This window comes from Netta rufina (genome assembly GCF_964035555.1).
Source record: "Netta rufina genome assembly, chromosome: 9".
Taxonomy (NCBI): Eukaryota; Metazoa; Chordata; class Aves; order Anseriformes; family Anatidae; genus Netta; species Netta rufina.
In genome coordinates, this window is record NC_140132.1 from 3,196,099 (window position 1) to 3,213,313 (window position 17,215).

The window sequence follows — 17,215 nt, forward strand, 5'->3', positions numbered from 1 at the left end:
TTAAAGACAGCTTAATCCTCAATCTAGCAGGTGGTGTTCTGGGTGTGCCTTCCATTTGCTCAGTTCTAAGCAGAACTTCTCTTCTGTGTACGTAAGTGAGGTTGTTTGGTTCATGGTTTTATACAGTTGTGTGGTAGTATGGTAAATGTTCTGGAGCTCACTAACTACATTGCTAAAAATTATGATGTTAATGTATAAAACTGTTTTTCCTGGGTTGAGAAAATTTACTTGGGACACAATTCCTAGATGCTGTTGCTTTGAGTGCTACCTGATTTAGAAACCTTAAACTTCTTAAAATCGCTCTGCTTTTTGTTGAGGTATCCTTGTGAGAGCTGAAGATCCGTGTGCAGATCTGGAGCTGAGGAAGCAGGAGTCTTGATCGGTTTTAATTAGATTTCTTCCTCAAGAAATCGCTTTCCCCAGTTGTCTTATGTGGTGTAGGAATCTTGCTATGTAGTAGGCTTATGGCCTGTTTTGTGTAGCTTGATGGAGAGAAGCCTTTGTTCAGGGCAGTTAACCAGCTTTAGATGGCTTTGGAAAAGAAGCCTTAGCAGACATCAGCTTGTGTTGGTACTAAGTACCAGTGACTTTAAAACAAACACAAAAACCAACCACCTCCCAAGATCCTCCTGATCTGTCCAAGACTTTTCCAAATGATCTGTGAAAGATGCAAAAACCTGAGATCCATTTTAGTTTTGCAGGTAACAGGTGAGTATGTACCCTGCCAGTTTTTCTGGCTTGCAGCTGTCTTTAAGACCTGCTGGTAAGGGTGAGCAGGCCTCTCAACTTCAGGCATTTGTGTACATAAACTAGCCTCCAGCTGAAGCTGGACGCCATTGAAATGAAGACCCAGTCTCCTCCCTATTTACCTTTTTTTAATGGTAGATCTACATAGTGCCTTTACTTAGATGTCTAATCTTGGTTTCCTCTGTGCAACTTTTCTCACCTGTGTGTACAGGCCAGCTGTTCTCTGCTTCCTGCAGCAGCTCCTGTAAGAGCTGGCTTACGAAATTCTTCATTCTAAGAGCTAGTTAAAGTTCTTTTATTCTTGGTTTCCTCCTCTCCCTGAGTTATCTAGAAGACTGCTGAGATCATTGTATGTTGATTTAGTCTTTTGGTGGCCAAACCATGTTTTACGAGCACTAAGTCTGGTAGATCTTTTGTAATCTAAGACGCCGTAAAATGGTGTAAGCTGATGAGGAGCTTGGCAGGGCTGAGGCGACCCCACCGTGCTTCAACCTGGGCTTTGTGTTGTGTAACAGGCTCTGCAGGTAGGACAGTGGTATGTACCGTATCAGTACTTGTCTTGTGGTGCTACTGCCTCCATCTCACTTCAGGATGGCAAATAAGGCAGCATCTGGCCTGTGGGACTGGAGTAAGGCTGAGGCTTGCTGTTGTAGCACAGGTTCTTGTTGTGGTTTAACCCGGCCGGCAGCTAAACACCACACAGTCCTTCGCTCACCCTCCCCCCTCCCTCTCTGGGACGGGGGAGAGAAGTGGGAAGTGAAGCCTGTGAGTTGACATAAAGACAGTTTATTAAGACAGGAAAATAATAACGATGATGATGATAGTAGTACTACTAATAATAATATGTACAAACAAGTGATGCACAATGCAATTGCTCACCACCCGCTGACCGATGCCCAGCCTAACCCCGAGCAGTCCGGCCCCCCTCCCCCTGGCTAGCCACCCCTATATATTGTTTAGCCTGACGTCAGATGGTATGGAATACCCCTTTGGCTAGTTCGGGTCACCTGTCCTGGGTCTGTCCCCTCCCAGGTCTTGCTGCACCCCCAGCCTGCCTGTTGGCAGGACAGAGCGAGAAGCTGAGATGTCCTTGGCTTGGTGTAAGCACTGCTCTGCAACGATTAAAACATCAGCGTGTTATCAGCACTCTTCTCATCCTAAGCCAAAACATAGCACTCTACCAGCTACTAGGAGGAAAATTAACTCTGTCCTAACTGAAACCAGGACTGTTCTGCAGTCAAACTCATGTTAAAGTAAAGAAGCTGCCACCCCAAGGCAGCCAGGCATTAAGCACTGGGTAGGGCAGAACTGGAGTAGGAGGTGATGGCAGGTATTTCCTGGTTCACTTGCATGTGAATGCTGGATTTAACCTTCTGAACTGGAATTTGCACTAATTGCTCAACTCAATCTCTGCTACTTCACTGACAGTGACCCCCCTGTGCCTTCACTTGTTTGATCATATTTGACCACCTACCTGCTAGTTTGCCTCCATACTGGCAGTTTCACCACTTGGTACTTGTGAAGGATTCTGCAGTTCCATTCCCGTTGTCTCCCAGCCAGTGAGTGTTCCTCATTCAAATTCATTCCTGTCCTCCAAAGAGAATGTTCTCCCTCCAGCTTGCCAGGCGGCATGTTTGTTGTAATATTACTGAAAGCTGAAGACAGCACACAGATAAAATCCTGGCTTCTACTAAACATGGGTTTCTAGAGAAGCTGAAAATGAAGGACAGCATTTTTAACTTCTATTGCTTGTGATAGTTTTTGGGGATGTGCTAGAAACCAAGTTCACATCAGTTTGCTCTGGGTAGAAATCGAGTTTTGGGCAGAAGTTGGTTGTTCTGTTATTTTATTTTATATGTTATTTTCTTCCTTGAGATTGCAGCTGCTTGTTTTAATCTTTAATTAAAGTTAGTATTACTTCCACTGTTGCTAACAAGTTGAAAGCACACATGTATGAGCACCAGGTAGCAGAATTGCACACAGACTCGCACAGGGTAAGCTTCTCAGTTCAGCAGCTTCTCAGTAAGTAACAGTAATTTAAAGGCTCCTGTAGGGGTGGGGTCAAGCTCTTGGTGTAGGATGTGCTTTGTTGGAGAAATGTTGGTCTGACCCAAGTATGCAGAAGAAACATTGAAAGCACAGGTTCTTCCCTCTTCCCTTCTTTTCCATTGCTACCCTAAGGAAGGGAAATGGTTTCTCAACCAAGAAACAAACTGGTTCAGTGTTCTGCAGTTAACATTCTCTGTACTGAGTTTTGAAGTACCCATGTGCTGATTCTCCTTGCATTATAACAAATCTTTCATGTTGAGGTGGCTTAAAAATCTCCAGGCTTCTTTTGAAGTGATGCTGTTGCTGACTGACTTGCAGCTATCCAGTTCAGACTGTTCTGTCAAATACAGATTGATCCAGAGGCTTCTGGGTTTCTGTGCTTTTCATAGCCTTCATACTGGTGAGCAGAAAAAAATTAACTGCTGCAGTATGGGCTGAAGCATGCAGAAGAACTTAATTTTTAGCTGGTTTTAAAAAGAGAACAAAAACAAACATCAAGGCACTGAAGACAGAAGCTACAGGTGTTGCAAACATGAAAAGTATTGAGTCACGGCATCCTGCTGCTGAGGGCATTCCCTTTCTTTGTTAATGAATTCACGATGAGTAATACACCGATGAAAAACTTGGGTTGAACTAGTTTTGACATGCCAGAAGGATGATATGGAAGGGTGACAAGCTTGCTTTCTTTGGAGAACAACTTAATTTGAATTTTAGTTTGAATTAGGTTGTGCTTTCCCCTTGTTAATAGCTATCCTAAGAGATTGTTTTCTGTAATAAACTTCATTGATGATACTCTCAGAAACAAGAGGAACAGTTGATTTTGATAGGAAAAGGTTTTTATTTTTGAAAGATGCAGAGCATTTAACTATTGAAAAGAAAGAATAAAATGAAATACATGGTACTACTCCTAACTTTTCCTTTGGATGAGGATCTAAGATTTGAATGGCACCAGTATACTTCTGTGAACCAAAATGCAATCCAATGAAGAGTGAAACAACTTGTATGTTTCCTGCCCCTGACATAGGACAAACAAAGCAATACGGTGACAGAACTGCAGAGGAATGCCCTCAGAACAGTACTGTTTGTTCCACGGAACTCCTTTACTTTGCCTCCTCATACTGCAGCTTCTTTTTCAGAAGAGAAGGAGAATGCAGAAGAGTATGGGGCATGAGTGCTTTTACATCCTTAGCATTAGGTAACCTTTGAACAGAGCTCTCATGCATCTCAGGATTTAGTTCTGGTTTAATTTCTCAGTGCACTAAAATAGTTTTTTCAGTATTGAAATGAAGCTAGGGATTCCTGTTACCGCAGGCTGGGGACGCTAGCCCTGTACAAGCAGGCCTGCAACACCTGAGCTCAACTGGGTATCCTGTACAAGCGTACGGAGAAAGGAATGTGATTAGTGGTTTAGGGAATATTTCACTGTCCAACAGGTACATTTTTTAGCTTTATTGGTGGCTGTCCCTTCCACCCATAGGCTTCTCTTTGTACTGTAGGCTCTTCAGACAGTCATTGGTACTGTTGACTGGTAATGAAACCACCTGTCAGCAGGAGCAGTGCTTTCCTACAAGTCAGAATAGCATCCTCTTTGGTGTTTCTTTTTTTTTTTTTTTTTTTTTTTTTTTTTTTTTTTTAAATCTACAGCCCAAAAGGACTAGCAAAGGTTCTGATTGTAACATGGACAGTTCACTGTTTTCTTTCTAAACTGGTGTCTGCTTGTTCTCGAGCTCCGGTGTACTTTGCCCAATATCTTCCAGTCCTTTTGCCTAATAGAAATGAGGAGTTAAAGATGCTGCTGCGCTGGCTTGGGGTCATGGCATGTATAACTTATTGGATGACATAGGCCAACCTAACTGCCTTGTTGTTCTTGTGAGCAGCATTATGCATCTTTTCAGAGGTACTTTCAGTGCTCCTTTCTATTCTGGGAGTTTGTAAGTCTTCAGTTTGAGGTACTGAATACGCTAACTGCCGATTAGCAGCATAGTTCCCCTTAATTCTGAACTGAGATCACAAATGAATATATGTTTAACTTTTCTCTCTTCCTCTTTTGCTCTTTTTTTTCCCAATCTCTCTGTTGGTTATTATAGACATGTACATAAAATGATGTACATGAAAATTGGTTATATCTGTTTGTGCTCCCAGCAACTTGCTTGCTGATTCTGTCAACGTGGCCTTGTGTGTTGCCACTGTCTCAGCTTGATTGCTGGGTGAGATCTAAGGTGTTGAAAGACTGTAGGGTAAAGCTTTCTAATGCAGCAAAAATCAAATGTTACCTTCATCTTGTGATGGGGCTGTCTGTGTTGTGAAGCCAGTGGAACAGTGAGTATCTCTTAATAATATTAAGATTTTTCTGTGGGTTCTGTATCTTGAGTGTACTTATGGCCTGCTGGTATTTCAGAAGCGTTCTGCAGTATCCATGACTCTTCCGTGTACTGAGGTATTTTTGAAGTGTTTTCACTTTGATTACAGAACAGCTGAATTAGCAGGAACTGTTCCATTGTAAGTGAATCTAGGAAGAGTATTGTATTGAAGCTATTTTTTGTCAGCAGTCTGGAAAAATCTGTCTGTAGCTAAGTTGGTGTAACTTAGTTGGTGTAACAGCTTATACCTGGCATGGTATTTTGGTGTTTTAATCAGTGATTTCTTCTTTTCCCTCCCTTCAGGGGATCACTTGTGATTTACCTTCTGCCTTTCTGTTCTTGCTTAGTCCTCTCTGTTTTGTCACTGAGGTTCAGGAACTGTCACTCGTCTGCAGAGTTCAGGAACTCTAATGTGAGTAAGGTCCTGCTTCTGACAGGAGGTTGGGCCAGAGAATCTCTACAAGTCACTTCCAGCCTGGGATTCCTGGGGTTCTAACTTGGCACTTGGGCTGCTCTTGAGCCCTGTATCGAAAAGGCATCGGGTCTGAATGGGAGTTTGCCTTTGTATGCTGTTAAAGTCTGCTTGCCTTCCATGAATGTTTTATTAATCTCTTCCAAGAGAACTAAGTCATGAAGCTTCTCAGTGTATAGAAATTCTGTGCTGGAGCAGGTATAAAAATCTGTTTCATTAGCACCTAATGTTCTTAAGAACAAACTTCCTTGGCTCGTTTGTCTGCCTTCCCTGTGTTGAGGTATTGTTACAGAACTGAGAGGTTGTATGATGTTTTTAGCTGTTAATGTTCTACTCCATGTACTGAACTTGCTCTGGGATACATGTGTATGTGTTTTGGGCTGTTTTTTTTTCCTCATTTTAGCATTATGAGGGAGAATATAAAAATAACATAATCCAACCTTGTGTGTCATTCAGCACAGTTTCGTATGTTTTTTTTATATTAAAAGCAGTTAATCTGATAAAAGTCCCCTTGTGCATTTTGCATCAGTAGATGCAGTACAGCAGGTAAACTCTAGCATCTTTAGCTTATGGCTTTTTGTGGGGAGAACATAGGCATGAAAACAGATCAGAAAATAAGTGGTAACTTGCTTGCTTCTGCGCTGGGGTAAGAAAAGCTTGGCATTCCTTCAGGCCCAGTGCTTTCAGGCAGCTGAATTACAGTCTTTACATCAATGCAGTTGAAATCCAGCATCCTTACTGTATTTCATGGGATAAGATCTCTTTTGCTTGTTGTGTAGAAACTTCTTGTCCGGCAGAAGGGAAAGATGATAATTTGGGAAATGTGGTCAGAAACTAATTTGTCTAGGAAATCTTTAGTAGTTGTTTTACCCAGTCATTCCATGAACTCTTTGTACGAGAATGGATGAGAGCTTACTAAAATGAGAATAAGGGCTTTTGCCTGCATGGAGCTTTGATGTGAAGGCTCACTTGTTTGGAGGTGAGGACTGCACTGGAAAGAGCTGGGCAGAGCTGAGAAGTATTGAGTTGAGAGATTGTAGTGAGGAAAAGTGCTGTACGAAAATCAGCTGCACAGGACTTGGTTTAAACCAACTACTGGAGTAAAACTGCTACTTAAATTTGAGTTAGCTGGTGAAGTGGTAGAAGTAATTGAGTATTAGCAAGTGCTTGCTTGCAAGGCAAGAAAATAGGTGTGGATGTTTGCAGGTGAAGGAGAACCTTGTGTGCAGTGAGCAAAAATGAGGTGCAGCAATGAGATCAGTTGAAAATGAAGCAAGATCTGAAACTAATCAGTAGTTACTGAACGTTATGCAGTAAGATCTTCAGTTTGGTTGCAATTGCTTTCAACTCTTAAATGCGTTATGCTTATATATTTAGAATGCTGCTTTTACCCTAAATGACTAGATTTGTCACAGATATAGTTGATCAGCTAAATTCACCGCACTAAAGCGAGGGCATATGAATCTGAAGTCTCACAATTAACTTTTTCTGACAAATGTACTAAACTCTAGTTCTGGTTAGTACGTTTGCAACTTGCTGGAAGAAAATGTCCTGAACTTTCAAGGCACATAACATCCTCATGTCTTTCCTTCCTTCTTCTGTCCTTTTGCCTAATACTGGCTTCAGGGTGCTAAGCTTTTGTAACTTTGACAAACTGGTTTGCTGCTGCAGCATTAAAGAAGGCACTGTTTGCACCAAGGTGTGAAGGAGAGTGTGCTGACCAACACACTTAGCTCAAGTCCCAGCAGGTAACTGGCGTTGTAATGGGGTGCTGCAGGCAGGGGCCCTACATGGCCCTGAATATTCAGGAAGCTGGATTACAGGAGCCTGAGAAGCTGTTGCATACCAAGGCTCTTGCAAAGAACTTTGAGTACCAGTTGTGGAGGTGATCCAAGTAGATTCAGGAAGCCGCCTTCTCTTGAAAAGCCTTAGTTTCTTTTTCATGGGGATTTTTACTGGTTTCTCATCTAATGTGATTGAAGGCCTGAGGCCTGTTGGAGCACTTCTGTTTACTCCTTTTCCTCTCCATAGCGGACATCACAGTTCAGCATCTTTCAGCAAGTACTTCTGGGTGTTAAATAAAAGCTGATACAGGCTTGTTGTCTTTCATCTGTTGGCTTGCGAGCTACAGATGAGTGTCGGTCACTTCCTGTCATCTCTTTCAGGAGTGAGAAGGTAAACAGAAAAGCTTCCACTGCAAGCTGACAGGTGTTTTTTGTATTTTCTGGTCAATTGGGACTCTCTACAAGTAATACATTGGCATACACAACTTGTAGCTGTAACACTCATGATAGGTTTGTTAGGTCTGCAGAAACTGATTTCTACTTTTCTTCAGAGTAAGAAAGACAACAGGCAAACATAATAAGGAAGTGTTTACTAAAACAAGGATATTGTGCAAGATAACAATTTGATGCCAGCACTGTTAGGTGTTGTGAATTTATTTGAAATACATTTTTTTTTTTTTTTTTGGAGTTCATTCTTAGTCTAAAACACCTATGCTTATGAGGAGAGCTGCTGCAGGCCAGTGCTTTGGTATCGTTACAGCTAGGAGTATAGAGCTGTAAAACTTGAACTAAAATACCGTGTTTACAGAAAACTTTATACGAGCAAAGGACCTGAACTTAACATTTTCAGATGACAAAGCCTGTTAACTGAAGCACAAAGGTCTGGTGTACAGTTGTAACTTCATCTTATTGTGGGTGCGTGGAGTCAGCACTCAACGTGGTCAAGGAGATAGATGTCTTGCGGTGTGACAGGACTGCAGCTCAGCTGATGTGCTGGCCTGTGCATCTTCTCTGAGGTAACCGGGCTCAGGTATCTAAGGCTGGGGAGGGGGGAATAAGCCTCACTCCCAGCACTTAGCTTACAGATGGATTGGAGGAACAAAGTTGAATGAGAACAGATGAGATTTAGGAACCTCAGGGTTCTCTTCTGTGTTTTTTTTTTTTTTTTTTTTTTAATAGCAGCTCTAGTCAGTTGTGACTCACTAAAAAGACCTCTTTCTTGCAGGGTTAACTGGGCACCTGATACTGTGTGTCATCGATACTTACAGGGGAAACTGAAGTTAATGCTTTGATGTCAAATGTTGTAGCCAAATTATGAGGCAGCATTATATTCATTGTATTGAAAGGCAAATGGGGAGTTGTGGTACCACTACACATCAAGAAACATTGAGTTGAGAGACTTCAATATATGTTGCAACCTGGGCATCGTCTTGATTTGATGGATGGCTTGCAGGGAAAGATGACTGCCAATTCATTTTTGGACACAGCTGAAAATGTCTTGGGTATAACAATGCTTTGTGCTGTGTAACTCTTAAAAGCAAATTGCTGAAAGTGGCTGTTTGATGCAGGCAGGCCACCATTGCATCAAGGTTTCTCTAGATGGTGCCAGGGTTGTGGGTATGATGCTTCCTTTAGCATCTTCTGGCGTTTTGTGGAGAAGTCTATGTGCTGGCCCTAGCAGGGGAAGCATGTGGCTGGGGTAGTAGAGCTCTAGTTAGCATTGCTCCTTGCACAGCGAGTCCTCGTGAAGTGCACGTTCTTATAGGTGGTATGAGATTTATGGCAACCATTTTATAATATGACCGACAGTTTGACATAAGCACCTCACTTAATCCTCAAGCTGACCTCTGTGCAGAGGATACTGTTTCTTCCTTACAGAAAGAGACTTGATAAAACTTGCCTCCTTGCTGGTGTTTACGCCGGGATGTAGTTTTCACTTGTGTTTGAATATAAAGACATGAAGGAGAGTGCACAACAGTATTTGACAATGCCTGTGACTGGCTTCAGCTGGATCCTCTTGGCAGTGCTGGAACCTCAGTGGGCTTTTTGCCTGTTTAATGCTAGTAATGCAGGGTTACTGGGCTCACACCTGTCCTGTGCGCTCTGTAGAGAATGCTACCACCTAAACTTCCTTCAGCTGACTAACCTGCCTGTGCTAGCAAGCTGGCGTGACTTCCAGCTATAGCAGACCTTTTCCAATCCACTCTAAATCGTTCAAGTGTAAGAAGACTGCATCTGAGCTAGCGGGAGCCTGATGGCTGGCTTGTGCTGTGCAGGCATCTTGATCGCGTCTGTTCCTGTGGGCATGGTGCGCGGTGTGTGAGGTGCTGGTTTGCATAATACCAATTTATATGCCTGGTTTCCTACGGCCTCCAGTGAAATGGAGTAACTACGGAGTCCCTGCTATTTTCTGCTCACTTCTGTTCAATTCCATAAATCTTTCTAGAGGAATAGAAAGTGGCCGTCAAGAATCGTCTGGCTGTAGTGATGTCTTCAGAGTTACTTTATTGGCGATACAGGATTTGAGCTGAGCCTTAGTTACCTACAGCTGAAGTGGTATCTCAAACCTTTCCTGTCAGACTTCTTGCTTACTGTGCTTATAGATAGAACAGATACTAAATCAGTGTGTAGACTGTGTTCTTAAGCTCAGGTTGTTTTCCTTGTGGCTTTTTTCACCTGTGAACATGTGTGGGGAATTGTGTGTTTACTGGTTTCCACACAACTTAAAAACAGTAAAACTGGATTTGCTGGTTGTGGTCCTGTTGCTGTACTTTCTGTTTGGAACCACTGATTTTACAGGATACCGGTCACCTCTCTTCACTGAGAACTTAAGCGAGAGTTAATCTTAAAATATCTCTGTTTCTGAAGTTTAGTTGGGCTTTATGGCATTTATATTTTTAAAGCAATAGTGCAGTTTAATTCTTTCACCTATAAAACTAAACATTTTCCCACTAGTTAGGCTCTCATGAATGATAAATTCTTGTTTCTAGTCAGATCTTTTTTTCTGAATTACTGTAGCTTTCGGTATAAATGGGAGTTGCGTAAATCTGATTAGAGAAAGAAGCAGATTTAAAAGCATAAGTTACTTCTGTTATCTTGTGGATACTGCTGCTTATTCTTGAAACTCATTGCAGGAGATGACAATACCAGTTAAAATACTTAAATACTGTTGGTTCTGTATCAAGCATTGAGTTTTTACTAGTTGGTGAGTTTTTTCCTTGATGTTGACAAATACAGGTGCTCTTAAACTGCATTCATCTTGGCTCCTTAAATAAAATAATTGTAAAATAAGTTGTTGCTTTTTTGGTAGACTGTCTTCTGTTATAGATGCACTAGAAACTGGTTGTTCTACATAAGATTCTTCTGAAGGGTATTTATATCTCACCCTGTGTGTTTTTAACTAAACTTAAAATTAATAGTCTTTTTGTCTTAAGCTTTTGCTTAAACTATAGCATTTTACATGTGCTTTCTTTGAGGCATGGCTTGTGAGTCTTCATGCTTCACGTCTTAATGAGTCTCTCTCTTGTCTTTCAGTGAATGATAGTGTCTAGAAAGGGTATGTCCCTTCAGGAGAGAGGTGCCAATGTCCAACCGGCCTAATAACAATCCAGGGGGGTCACTGCGACGTTCACAGAGGAACACTGCTGGGGCCCAGCCACAAGACGACGCAGTAGGAGGAAGGTATGATTGTTGTTTCTGTGTTTTTTATGTATAAAGGCAAAGTTAAGGTAACTTTATTCTTTAATTAAAGTTTCTACCCTGAAATCCAAGCACTGAAACTTGAGTAAAAACTTCTTCTCCCCTCAAATGCTATCTGTAATATTGTTGCACGGCCTGGAAACATGGCTTACACATTATGATGCAGCTAGAATAGCAGTAGTAGATCTGTATGGAAGAAGCATAACTAGGCAATATTACAAAATCACAGGTAGTAACAAATTCCTTCCTCCTCTTCCTTGTCTTTTTAACAAGAGTCTCCAGAGGGCAAGGAGACTCACTGGTCTGTGGAATCTGGGAAAATCTATGTTGCTCTTAGAAAATATTAAGTAACTGGCATCTCTGTCTTGCATTGCATGTTAATTCTGTGCAGGTTTTGAATAATTCAAGAACGAAGAGCTTGTCATGTATTCATACTTGTGAGCAAGTGGGCTGGGTAGTATTTGTTTTGTAAGTAGCTGCATCTGTAATGCAGAACTGGATCCTTGAAACTTTCCTGTGTAATTATTATGTCAACTAAGGAAGTAGGAGTCTTTATCTGAGTGAAGCATGTAAGGATATGTCTTCCTTTAATTTTGTTAACCTTTCTTCATTACACTAATTTTACAGTACCATGGTAGGCAGCATCTGTCCATGCATTGCATTTCCTCAGAACTATTACTGGTGCAGTTGCTTGAATACATGAATTTTGGCCTTGGGTTCTATGGTATAAGAGTATCATTAAAATATTGCATTAAGTGGCACCACTTATTTTTCTGTACTAGAATTCAAATCCTTGATAGTATTTCTTACTGGTGTGCGGTCTAACTGAAAACAAGGTCACTGTTTGGTGGGTGAAGGATGCTAACTGTTCTTTTAAGGAACCTTGTAGGAAATAACTTGATCCACAGAATTGGGTTTTACTTTTTCTAGACACTGCATAAATGGAAAAATGAAAGATGAAGCACTGGGCAGAAGCCTTGTGTTTTATAGCATGGGGAGGATAAAGCTGTTGCCTGATGTAGCTGGTTATTTTGCAGACCAGCACTGTTTCTAGAGAGTTCTCCTTAACTGAGGCATGGTGAACCCTTCATACTGTTCTGCATATCGTGTTATCTCTACATCCAAATAAATGTTAAGGTGGATACTGCCCTACCAACTCTTTTTCTTTTTCTCTTGATATTCTGTAGCAGAATGTCAGGAAGAAGCTCTACAATGAAGCAGACAATCTGAAGAGTTTTCGGAGTAACACTACTCTCTTACAATGAAAATCGTGTGTTTTCGTGCATTGCAACTTGTTTTAAATGTCTGAACATCTTCCATCTCTTACTAAGTCAATGTCAGTCAAAATTCTCTAAGTAAGAGGTTTATCAGAACTAAAGGTCTTTGTTTATTTGAAATTGATGGAAGCTTTCAAACCTGCTCACTTCTTTTTAGCACGATTTTGAAAATGTGGGTTCTCTAGAACGGGACCTCTGCTACCTTTGCAGCTATTTACGAGCATTTTTGGTTAGCAAAGCACATAAAGGCCTGGATAAAGCATACTTGCAAATATAAACATTATAATGAATTCCATTTCCTATTGTCTTCTGTATGTTCTCCTCAGTAAGGTTCCTCAAGTAAAGTCTGTTGTGAAGGAGGTCAGAGAAAGATATCTCTTCCAAGCTGAAATGCTAATTTGTATCTCTGATTCTTGTACATCTGAAAGGTTTCTTGCTAGAACTTCATTGATTTTTTTACTTGATGAGCAGCTATTCTTCACTTACATAAAGACTTTGGAAATTGTGAACTCCTGTCTGGTCTAATAAGTAAAAATAAATGTGGAATCTTCCTCCTTTGATATATAGTATTGGCAGATTTACCTTAACCTGGAAGCAATAGTGCGATGCTGTTTTGTTTTAGACCGGACTCTATTAGTGTCACCCCAATAACACTTCTGAATGGGGAAAGCCTGTGATGTGTTTTCTCCTGTTGTTTACTAGTGATTGCACATCTAGCTTGATAACTTGATTTGATATTTAAGTGTTTGATTTTTTTTTTTTTTTTAAACAAATGTTTTGAAGTTCACAGGCCATGTGGAAAGATTGTTACAGCACAAATTGGCAGTAAGCTTAGCGTCTGCAATGTGCTTTTTTTAAAAACAAACAAACCAAAAAAAAAAAAGCAAAAAAAAAAAAACACATCCAGGAAAAACAACCAAAGGTATGTTTCTGAAAACAGATATATAAACAGGTGAACTGCCCCCCCCCCCCCTTTCCCTTCCATGTATGCACATACACATGCCTCAGTGAAGTTTGACTAATGTGTTTCTTCCTTTTTTTTTTTTTTTTTGTTAGTGATTTTGAAATAACTGCTTTGAATGCCCTGCTGTTGTGGATGATGCAGTACTTTCAGCTTGAAAAGTACTTAATGGTATCCTCATAAAAGTAATTTTAAGTTATGATGGAACCCCCCCAATTGTACAACAAGAACTCCTGTCTGAACTCTTTCTTCTAGCACTTTGCATTGAACATGGACTCTCAGGTTTGTAAGGAAGCAGGAGTGATAGTTTCCTTCTGCAAAGGGAAACTGAAGAGGATTGGGACACAGATCCATTAATAAGAGTGCTCTTTCTTGTGGGGAGTGAAAGGGCTAGGAGGTACTTACTGTTGCTTTCTTAATTCCGTAACTACGTTGTCCTATGTATATTGAAGAGCTACATCCTTGTGGCTTAAAACCCCAGTGAGGCCACAGACTGCTGCTGAGCCACTAGCATTTATTTTGAACAGCGGCCATTTGGAAGTGTTGTTGCAAGGCACATAAGATCTTTTCAGAAAGTATTGTGGATGACTGTTTCTTTCAGTTCTGAGCAATGCTTCAGTGTTTTGGTGCAGAGTGATGGAAGTGGTCCTGTGTGCAAGTATTGCAAAATACTATTTTTTTCCAGTGGCATGAAGTGAGTACTTAAACTGCATATCGTCAACTTTTCTGTGATCTTTAGGAAAAGTAATTCTAAAGTATGATTTCAATTTGACATGAGTGATGTACAGACTGTTGTAGCAAAAGTGTAATATTGTATGCAAAGTAGATTTTTGGAATATATTAGATATTCATGTGTGCTTGGGATTAGAGACTAAATGAGAAGCAAGAGTTGTAAACTGTATAGATAACATTGGAATACGTTTTAGTCTGACCCTTTTAAAATACTAAAGGCAGAAGAGCCTTTCTGTCAATTACATCACTTCTGTTCTGAACGGGATCTGGTTTTGGACCAGTCTTGATAATATGTTAAGAACTAACATCTTGCCTGAGGCTTGAGTTGCCTGAGGAGAGAGGCTTTTTTCATTTTTGGTTGTTTTGATTTACACAGCCTATTTCATGTGTACAATTACCTTTGTATCTTGCTTTTGGTAGAACTAAATGTTCTTAGTTTTGTAGATTTCATATTTGGAAGCACTGAGTGCTTTATTTTCAGCTACTGAGGAGCAACAATTAGGTGAAACACTGGTTATTAACTAGCTTCAAAAGGTATCTTTTTGAGTAACTTTTTGAGGAAGGGTTCTAGTGAGATCTTCCTTATGCTTTTGCTAAAGAAAGCTAAGGGCTGGTGGTTTCCACAGGACTGTTTCTACAAATCTGGCAAGCTGGGTGGTAGGTCACTTGTCAACTTGTCTAAGTGTTATGCTGAACTGAGTGTCTGCCTGTGATTTAAAATGTGTATCAGCAGACAGCTCAGCCCAGCTAAGTGAGCCTTGAAGTAATAATGACACTGTCCTCTTTGTTGTGGAAAAAACTCCTGAAGGTGCAGCAAGCCCTCAGTCTTTCTGGATCTGCCTCTGCGAATGAAAACAGACAAACACAAGCTCATACTTAACCTTCTTCCTCACTTATTCTCTCAAAATACTTCTTGCTGGAATATTTATTGAAATTAATTTTCTGAATGGAAGATTTATTAATGGGAAAAAATAAAGAGCTTGTAACTGGGCCAGTTAAGGTTAAAAGCCTTGAATCACATGTGAAATTACAGGCAGCTTACAGCCTTTTAACATGAATCAAACTTTCAACCGTCCATGCAACTCCCATAACACTTAGTTTTCAAAGTGTTCCTCATCTTGTTTCTATATCATTGGACTATTTTAACAACTTTTGAACATAAGTTAACTTTTAACAAGACCTTAAGCAAGCTGTCCCAATCCCAAAATAAATTGGGACACTTGTTAGTTGGTGTATAGTTCTAACCTTCTCTTACAATGTCTTTAAATTGCCAGTCTTTTTGCCATTGTATAGATCCTAGAGAAGGGAGTTGAATGTCATGCTCCTTTTAACTGATGTGCTACTACATGTATGGTTACTATTGTCTTGTGTACCTACTTGACCACATGCAAGGTGAATGATTAAACTTGAGTGAAAATTGAAAGCACAGTCTTCTGAAAATAAAATAATACTAATAAAAATCCTTGTCGCTTCTGACTGCCTATTTGTTGTGCTTCTCATGTAACATTCCTGCTTTGGTTGTAGGCATTTACTACTAATAGTTTGGATAAAGAAAAAATGAATATGAATAGTCTTGCACAGTACAGCATTCACAATCCCTACAATATGGTTGTAGCGTGTCCATATGAATTGAACACTGGTATGGAATTACATCTCTAAAGCGTGTAAGAACCCAGAGGGTTCAGAGGTGGAAGGGAGCAAGCTTGGAATAAGTGGAAACTCTTCAGTGTATGCATTAAATACTTGATGTGGTGGTGCACTGCTTTTTGCCATATTTTGGTTGAAAAGATTTTTTACTTATTTGCGTTCTGTGAATGCTTAAAGCACTAAGTTGAATTCAATTCTAATTAAATCAAAACAAAATCTTAAAATCAACTTCTCAAATGTATTTCAGAATAAATGAACTCTGATCAGCTAGCTTACATTAAAAAAAAAAAAGACTAATATCAAGTGTAAATTATGTTATACTTCTATTGCTGGAGTAATTGAAGTTATCTTCAGGAGAACAGTAAATTTAATGCCGAAATCTTCTGTTGGGAAAAGAAAAATCTAAACACTCAGGATTGAGTGAAACATTCCCAAGGTTATTTTCATAGAATTTGCTGTTTTGAGACTAAGATTTACTTCATCTTTTGGGTAGTAAAAATTACTTTTCTTAATATGAGGAATAAAGACAAATTATTTGAGTATGGAGAAGATGCTGTTCAGTTGATCTCTTCAGACTTCCGTTGTTAGAAGTGTGAGCCACCACATATTGCTTTAATATGGGCCGTCTAGATGCCTTCATTAATTTCTGAGTAACTGGCTTTAGGAATACTTTAGGAAAAATACTTGAGGAGAAACGAAAAGTCACTTCAGAAGGAAGTTTAAAAACGTAACAAAAATAACTTTAGGAAAAACTGATGAAGGAAAGTTACCAAGACAAACGGTTGTATTACTCAAATGTTGGTGTTTTGGCTCTAAGTATTATCATGTGGCTATCACTTAGTTGGTTAGTCATAGCAGGATTTTCCTCCTAAAGAAAGTGAACATGTCAGACATGACATGTAGTAGGCTTAGTTTTTTCCAGCCAAATCCCAGAAGTCTAGTAGTGTGGGCAGAGCTATCTGAAAGCTTGTGGAAATCACCTCTACTTGCTCCCTGGCCTAAACTTTTTGCTTGTTTGGGGACATAGGTTGGAATAGGACGCTTCGGTCTTAAATTCCCATTCCACCTCCCTTGCCTGTATGATTCACAAGTGTTTGCATAGCTCTGCTTGAAGGATGAGATGGGTAGCATTTTGATGTGATTCGTCTAGGCTCTTTGGAAACAATCAGCGCTTGTTTAACTTGAAGTGTTGCTGCTTCCAGCATTAATACTTGGACAGTTTGAGGCTAATAAAGGTTAGTGGTGCTCAGCTGTTCTATGTGGGTAGGATATGAATGGTTGAAATTTCCTAGTTAATGCTAAGTCAAAAGCATGTTCTAGACAGGGAAGTAAAAGAAAGGTGTCTGTTGCCTTAGCAATTATTTACACTGTGCTGTTTTATATGCTGATGAGCTGTCTCTTCTGAGTCTTGCAGATGGTGATACCCATTGGTTTTGAAACACAGATGTGGAATATTTTTGAAGATGTAACTTCGGTCTTAAATATTA

At 40.1% G+C, this 17,215-nt stretch overlaps 1 protein-coding gene across 7 annotated transcripts in view; it reads left to right on the forward strand.

The window, feature by feature from the left end:
- TRIP12 (thyroid hormone receptor interactor 12) overlaps window positions 1-17,215 on the forward strand; it is a 76,420-nt gene that overhangs the window by 15,536 nt on the left and 43,669 nt on the right. For all 7 annotated transcript variants that reach the window (XM_084292054.1, XM_084292053.1, XM_084292055.1 and 4 more), the window contains one exon: window positions 10,947-11,093. In XM_084292054.1, the coding sequence (XP_084148180.1) occupies window positions 10,996-11,093 (98 nt within the window). In that variant the 5' untranslated portion in view covers window positions 10,947-10,995. The remainder of the gene's footprint in view (window positions 1-10,946; window positions 11,094-17,215) is intronic.